Source organism: Agrilus planipennis, unplaced genomic scaffold (assembly GCF_000699045.2).
Source record: "Agrilus planipennis isolate EAB-ADULT unplaced genomic scaffold, Apla_2.0 scaffold378, whole genome shotgun sequence".
Classification (NCBI taxonomy): domain Eukaryota; kingdom Metazoa; phylum Arthropoda; class Insecta; order Coleoptera; family Buprestidae; genus Agrilus; species Agrilus planipennis.
Genome location: NW_020442203.1, coordinates 15,898 through 23,867, shown reverse-complemented (window position 1 = coordinate 23,867; position 7,970 = coordinate 15,898). Strand labels below are relative to the sequence as shown.

The following is a 7,970-nucleotide window of genomic DNA, read 5'->3' as shown; positions in this document are numbered from 1 at the left end:
AGATCTGCATATATTACGAACGGTACATATTCCCTATTTTTAAAATTTTTAAATCTTAAATATTTCTCGCTATCATTTGGTAAAGTAATTTTAGTTTTGTTTAAATTTTGACAGTCAATCAAATGTCTTTGTAGATTTTCTTCTGTTGTGAAGTTGTTTAAACAACGGTTACATATCCATTTTTTGTTTTTTCTGTTTTTCATTTGCCTATTTAATAGCCGTGAAAGGTTATTAATTAATGTAAAATGAAATATTCTATTTGACTTAACTACATTCTTAGTTACTTCACTATCAGATTCTGAAAAAATGCTTTCATCATCACTATCAACCATATCATTAACATTTTTTTCTATACATGGAACCATTAATAAATTAATACGAGGTGAAAAATCTGTCTTACTAAGAGAGAGTGGCGTGATAGTATTTTTATCAATTGTGAAGATATTAATCGATAAATTGTTCATTTTTTCAAATTTATTAACATTATTCAATGTAATGGGGAAACTAATTCCATCATATTTAAGAATGTTACTAAAGTGCGGATAAGATGTTGTTTTTGTTAAAGTTAATTAACAAAGAAAATTTTATATGTACAATATGAATATCTGTTTGTGTTAACTTTTAGACACCTTTATTGTGTTATCGTTTTCTGCTCCGATACCGGATTTTTTGTCTAATAAGCAGGTACGCAAAAAAGCAGCGGTGGACAGCAGCGAATATAATATTGCTTTAATTGTTAGTTCTAGATCTGCCTCCTGTACAACAGTACATGTTTCATTAAATAAATTTTTCTTTTATTATTCTTGGCTATTATCACTGTGTGTTATTACTGGCAATACGCAACAGGTTATGGGCCCAGAACACAAGTAGCAAAAAATAATATTCGAAAATACGTTTTTCGTGAGTTTTTCGGTAGTTTGATCGGGAGTTTTTCAATTGTTTCGATACGAGCAGTTTTACTGTGTATTGCGAAATAGAGGCCGACAAATTAAAAATTGAGAAATTACGTGATGCAGATAATTGGCAAATGTGGCAGTTTATAGTGCAAATTATATTGGATAGTGAAGATGCATTGGCCGTTTATCAAGGAACTGAAGAAAAACCAAATTCGAAACGGAATTCGAAAAGAAATTAAAGAAATGGACAAAGGCTGACAGATTTGCTCGAAAATTGTTTGTTACGTCCGTGGAAGCAAAACCGTTGCAATTATTAATGAATTGCGAGACAGCGCGTGATATGTGGCAAAAGTTGCATAGTGTTTACGACCTAAAGTCAGACGAAAGCTTGTCCTTAATACAAAAGCAATTTTTTGAGTACAAGTGGGAATCTGGAGGTAACATGGCGCAACATGTGTCCAAGTTAGAGTAACTGGCGAACAAAATGAAAAAGCTTGATGGAGAAATTCCGGAATCTATGTTGATGACGAGAATATTATCGACTTTGCCATCCAAATATAACTATTTTCATAGTGCGTGGGATTCCACAGAACCAAACAAAGGAACGCTGGAAGTCCTAACAACTCGCCTTTTAACTGAAGAGATGCGCATGCAAAAGCAAGAAGAACAAGAAGTTGAATCAACAGTTGCTTTGTTATCTAAGCAAAAGATTCATAGAAGTGAGGGAATTGTCCGGGGAAAAACGTTTAAGAAGCAACTTCGTTGTTTTACGTGTGGAAAAACTGACCATTTTCGGAAAGATTGTTCGGGATGTGCTTTGTGCGGCTCGAAACGGCATCTAAAGAAAGACTGTCCTAAAAAGTCGAAATCGCGAGGTGAATCTAGTAGTAGTACGGATGAACAGCATGCATTCGTTGGTACCGTGCCCACTACTGTGCCTATCGATAGTGATAACGATCAGTGGTTGATTGACTCTGGAGCATCGGACCACATGACCAAAAGAATGGAATGGTTTTGTGAATTCGAACAATTTGCTGATCCAGTTATGATTAAAATTGGAAACGGTTCCAAATTAACGGCGTTGGGTCGTGGTGTAATTAATGTTCAAACTTTCAATGGTTCCGTATGGCTTTCCGGAAAAATGTACGATGTACTGTATGTTCCAGGTATGGTGCACAATTTATTTTCCGTAAAGGCAGCATCAAAACGTGGTGTCGATTTTGTTATCAGTGAAAAAGCAAAACGGCGTGTGTTTACGCGAAACGAGAAAATTGAAGCAATCGGTAAAGAATTTAAAAACCTTTATCGTATCGTTTTACGGGTCGTCTTACCGAAATCTGCGTGCGTCGCGAACTCCGACAATTCACTTCAAGTGTGACACGAAAGACTTGTTCATCAAAATAAGCGACATGTTCGGGATGTTCTAAAACAAAACGATGTGAAAGTATCTGAAGTTGACGATGATGACTTGTGTGACGGGTGTGCATTTGGGAAGATGCATCGACAAACCTTCGGAAGAAGAAAAGAATCTGCAAAAGAAATAAGAGACCTCATCCATTCCGATGTTTGTGGACCCATGAGTGTGCGGTCACCAGGTATGAAACGTTACTTTGTACTTTTCAAAGACGATTTAAGTGGATACCGGGTTGTTTATTTTTTGAATCAAAAATCAGAAGTAAAAGAAAAACTTGAACTATTTTGTGCGGAAATTCGGACGCGTTTTGGTAGAAACATTAAAGAATTAAGAACCGATGGCGGAACTGAGTACACCAACAAAGAGGTTCGCGCTTTCTTAAATCGTAATGGAATCAAGCACACGGTTTCAACACCATACACACCCCAACAGAATGGTTCGGCAGAAAGAGAGAATAGAACTATTATGGAAACGGCACGTTCTCTTCTTTATTCTAAACCAGATTTACCAAAATTTTTATGGGCTGAGGCAGTCAATACAGCCGTGTATGTGATAAACAGAACGGGAGCAACGAAATTTGCAGGCAAAAGTCCCTTTGAGCTTTGGTAAGACAAGAAACCAAAATTTGAAAATTTCAAGGTTTTTGGAACTGAATGCTTCGCCCATGTTCCACAACAAAAACGTCAAAAGTTAGACAAAAAAGCTTTACGTGGCTATTTTGTTGGTTACACAAAAGGAGTTGCGGGGTATCGTGTTTGGATTCCAGAACTACACGATGTCGTTTTAAGTCATGATGTGATTTTTAAAAAGGAAGTTACTGACAAAATGGTGCCTGTAGATAACAAGGTGGAAACCAAGTCAGATGATCTCAATTCAAATGGAGATGTAGATGATACATCCGAAGTCGTTTTAAAGAAAGAAGAAAAAGAACTTCCAAGATTACGTGATAGACATAAATTAAGACAACCGGATTTTTATGGTGTACCTGTAGCGATGTTTGCCTCAAAAGAACCGGCTAATTATGAAGAAGCTATGAAATCAGCTGATTCAGAACAATGGAAACTAGTAATGGATGATGAGATACGTTCGCTATTCAAAAATAAAACATGGACTTTAGTAGATAGACCACCAAATAAAAACGTCATAGACAATCGTTGGGTTTATAAGATCAAAAATGACGCCAATGGATGTCCAACTTTTTATAAAGCTCGTCTAGTTATAAAAGGTTATTCTCAAAAGAGAGGTATTGATTATACAGAGACTTTTAGTCCAGTGGTGAGGTACGATACAGTGAGAGTTTTGTTAGCCACAGCAGCTATGCAAGATATGAGTCTTCGACAATTCGATATCAAGACTGCATTTCTGTGTGGAACACTTCATGAAGAAATTTACATGAAGCAACCAGAGGGTTACGAAGACGGTTCACTAAAAGTGTGCAAGCTTTTAAAAAGTTTGTATGGATTAAAGCAGGCTTTACGTTGCTGGAATTCCTGCAAAGTCAAGGTTTCAGGGAGAGTACTGCAGATCCATGTTTATTTATTAGTAAAAGACCAGAAAGAGCATTGGTTGTTCTGTATGTAGACGATGGATTAATAGTAGCAGAAGACGAAAGTTTTGCTGAAGAGTTTTTGGGGAGTTTATCTCGAAGATTTGAAACCAAAATATTTCGAACAGTTGGTAGTTTTCTTGGAATGGAAATTACGAAAGTGAATGGATCGTTATTTGTTTGTCAGACGATCTATGCAAGAAAAGTTTTAGAAAAGTTCAATATGTCAGAATGCAAGACAGTATCTACGCCAATTCAAAGTGGTTGGGATGAGGAAATTAATGAAAGAACTGAAATAAAAGACTTTCCTTATAGAGAAGCGGTTGGCAGCCTGATGTATTTGCAAGTCATATCTAGACCAGATATAGCTTTCGCCGTTGGTGTGGCATCCAGAGCATTGGATAAACCTGCTAGTGCTCATGTTCAATTGGTCAAACGAATCTTTCTCGTTACATCAAGGGAACATTGGAACTTGGGTTATTTTACAACAAGGAAGAAGGGTTCGAAGCCTTTAGTGATTCCGACTACGCTGGGGACAAAATCCCAAGGAAATCGACCACCGGAGTGCTTTGCAAGTTGGGAAATGCAGCTGTTGTATGGAAAAGTAGAAAACAACAATGTGTAGCGCTTTCTACATCAGAAGCAGAATTCGTAAGTGCGGCTGAAGCAGTGAAAGAAATTGTGTGGTTAAATCGATTGTTTAACGAGATCGGTGTGAAAATAAATAAAAATGTGCTACGAGTAGATAATGTCAGTGCAATAAAACTCGTTAAAAATGCCGAATTTCATCAGAGATCTAAACATATTGATGTGCGGTTTTATTTTATAAGAGATCTTTATATAAAAGGTATTATTGATTTGATTTATGTTACTAGCGAGAATCAAGTGGCTGATGTGTTTACTAAAGCATTAGGGAAACCCAGATTTGAAATGTTAAGAAATAAACTGGGTTTAGCATTTAAGAATGATGTTTGTGTTTAATATTTTTTTTGTCATTCGCTTAATGTAACTTGTACCTATTAAGTTTTAGGGAGAGTGTTAAAATTAATTAACAAAGAAAACTTTATATGTACAATATGAATATCTGTTTGTGTTAACTTTTAGACACCTTTATTGTGTTATCGTTTTCTGCTCCGATACCGGATGTTTTGTCTAATAAGCAGGTTCGCAAAACAGCAGCGGTGGGCAGCAGCGAATATAATTTTGTTTTAATTGTTAGTTCTAGATCTGCCTCCTGTACAACAGTACATGTTTCATTAAATAAATTTTTCTTTTATTATTCTTGGCTATTATCACTGTGTGTTATTACTGGCAANAAGTCTAAATACCTGAATTGACGAGGCGTGCACTGTTTTTCTTTTTTCTTGAACGCAAATGTCAGCGGTCGATGATCGGTGAATATGCTGAATTGTCTGCCTTCTACCATGTGTCGAAAATATTTTATGGCTTCGTATATAGCTAGTAGCTCCCTGTCGTAGGCTGCATACTTTCTCTCTGTTGTCGTCAGTTTTCTCGAGAAAAATGCCAATGGTTGCCATGATGAATCGACTAATTGTTGTAGGACTGCACCAATGGTTAAATCTGATGCGTCAGAGAAAACTGCTAGTGGCGAGTCGGGTGTAGGATGAGCAAGCAAGGTAGCTTGGGCTAAACTATCCTTGCATACCTCAAATGCCTCTTTGGTTGTTGTTGTCCATACCACTGGTGTTTTGCCTTTTGCGTTGCCTTGTAATAAGTTATTCAGCACTGCTTGGACTGTTGCTGCATTAGGAATAAATCGCCTGTAGAAATTCAACATGCCCAAAAAGCGACGAAGTTGTTTCACAGTTTCCGGCAACGGATACGAACGAATGGCTTCTACTTTCTCAGGAAGAGGCTGCGTTCCTTCACTAGACACGAGATACCCGAGAAACTTAACTTTTGATTCGCCAAACACACACTTCGCGGGGTTAATGACCACGCCGTAGAACTGTAGACGCTCAAATAGCGCCCTTAGATGACATTCGTGCTGCTCTGGCGTTTCTGATGTAAGCATAACAAAAGTCCATTCCACGAAGCACTTCATCTATAAATCTCTGAAAGGTCTGCGCAGCGTTCCGAAGTCCAAAACCCATGTACGGAAATTCGTACAACCCGAACGGTGTGGTTATCGCTGTTTTCATTATGTCTTCTTCAGCGACCGGAATCTGGTGAAAGGCCTTCACAAGGTTTATGGTAGAGAAGATTTTTTTGTTGGAGAGTGTCTGCGAAAAGTCGTGAATGTGACGTACCGGATATCTGTCGGGTTTCGTACGAGCGTTCAAGCTCCGGTAGTCACCACACGGTCTCCATTCATTCCCTTGCTTCGGCACCATGTGAAGTGGAGAGGACCAGCAGCTTTTGGAGGGTCTTGCAATTCCTGTTCTCAGCATGATATCGAACTTCTTTTTGGCAATTTTTAGCTTGTCTGGGGCTAGCCGTCGCGGTTTATGAGCAACGGGTGGCCCTGGCGTAGTTTCGATATGATGCTTGGTGTGATGTCTCGTGCTCTTCACCACTCCATCTGGTCGCGTTATTTCCGGAAACTTGGATAGCAGTTCATGAAAAATTGTAGAACCGGAAATGGTCTTGATACACGGAAGACTTCCGTTCGCGGCTGTCCCTCTAGCAGTGATTTGTGTCGTCGCAACCTGGAGTTTTCGATTTCTTACATCTACCAGAAGATTGTAATATGAAAGAAAATCGACACCTATTATGGGCTTTGAGACGTCAGCAACTACAAATCTCCACGAAAAATCACGACGTAGACCGAGGTTGAGAGTTAAGGTGATTGTACCGAAAGTCGCTATTGTTGTTCCATTGGCTGCGCAAAGTTGATATGTTGACTTTTGACACGGTCCCTTTACGAGCGAACGGGGATATACACACAAATCAGCTCCGGTATCTATCAGGAACTGTGTTTTGGTTTGGACGTCGGTCACGAAGATGCGGCGAGATACTGAGGGGCCTAGGTCGTCCGCCGACATCAACGACTCCCCGTAGCGTTTCCCGAATCTGTCGTCTGGAAAGAACAGGGTTGGGTGCATTTTCGAGCGTTGGACCCAAATTTCCTATAGTACCAACAACTACCACTGGATGCACTGCGGTTTCGGAAACGAGGACGTGAACTGGAACGCGATCTTGACCGTTGTTTATGTTGGTATCGCAGTTCGGACACTTCTTGTTTAATTGATGCGATCTCTCTCTCTGTAGCGTAAGAGTTAGCTGCTGTAGTTGTGCTGCTAATTGATCACCAGGGGACGACATGGTTTCTGCTACTCGTGGGCGATTGTCCGTTAGGTCCATAATAGAGTCAGCTAAGTCAGCCAACTTTTCTAATGATAGGTCGCGATGTGCGGCTAAAATAGCTTGCATGCTTGTTGGTATGCGAGCGAACCACAGCGTCCGCAGCATGGACTCGGGAACGGTGCTGCCTGCAAGTCCTTTTAGATGACGGAGAAATTGCGACGGCTTTCGGTCCCCTAACTCTTCCATCTCTAGTAGGCGTCTGGTTTTCTGCTCCTGGGACGTGCTGAGCCTTTTGACCAACTCTGCTTTTAGTATCTCGTATGCGTCCCTTTCAGGCTTGTTGACTATGATGTCTCTAACTTCTAAGGCGTATCGTGGCTCCAAGGCTTCTATGACGCAACTGAACTTGGTGGCGTCGGTAGTCACTTTCGCATTTGCAAAGCTACTTTCCACCATTGCAAACCATAACTCTGGATCTGCAGGGATGAACGATGGTACACGAAATGCGACGCGGTTGACGGACAATGCGATTTCTGAATCGGTTGATGTCTGGCTACTATTCCCGACAGAATTGTGCAAAGCCATTTTCGAGAAACAATCACGACTCGCGCACACACAAATAATACACAGCAAATGTACTTACAGTTTTTTGGACGTGTACTACCACAGTTTTGTCACTATTTGTTGGATAATACTTTGCTTTTCGCTGGATCGCACTTTCGCTTTTCCGTCGGGCACTATTTGTTCTTCGTCGGGCACTCAGAAGATTCTCTACTTGTTCTTCGTCGGGCACTCAGAAGATTCTCTACTTGTTCTTCGTAGGGGTCACCAATTTAGGTTTTTTGGT

General features: G+C 39.8%; 1 protein-coding gene across 1 annotated transcript in view; it reads right to left on the bottom strand.

Annotated features, from left to right (window-relative positions):
* Nucleotides 1-7,708, bottom strand: part of LOC112906234 — an 8,511-nt gene extending 803 nt beyond the window's left edge. The window contains exons 1-3 of the mRNA XM_025980053.1: nt 6,955-7,708; nt 5,967-6,896; nt 5,185-5,878 (exon numbers count right to left, since the gene is read on the bottom strand). Coding sequence (XP_025835838.1) covers nt 5,185-5,878; nt 5,967-6,896; nt 6,955-7,708 — 2,378 coding nt within the window. The remainder of the gene's footprint in view (nt 1-5,184; nt 5,879-5,966; nt 6,897-6,954) is intronic.
* Between the last annotated feature and the right edge of the window lie 262 nt (nt 7,709-7,970).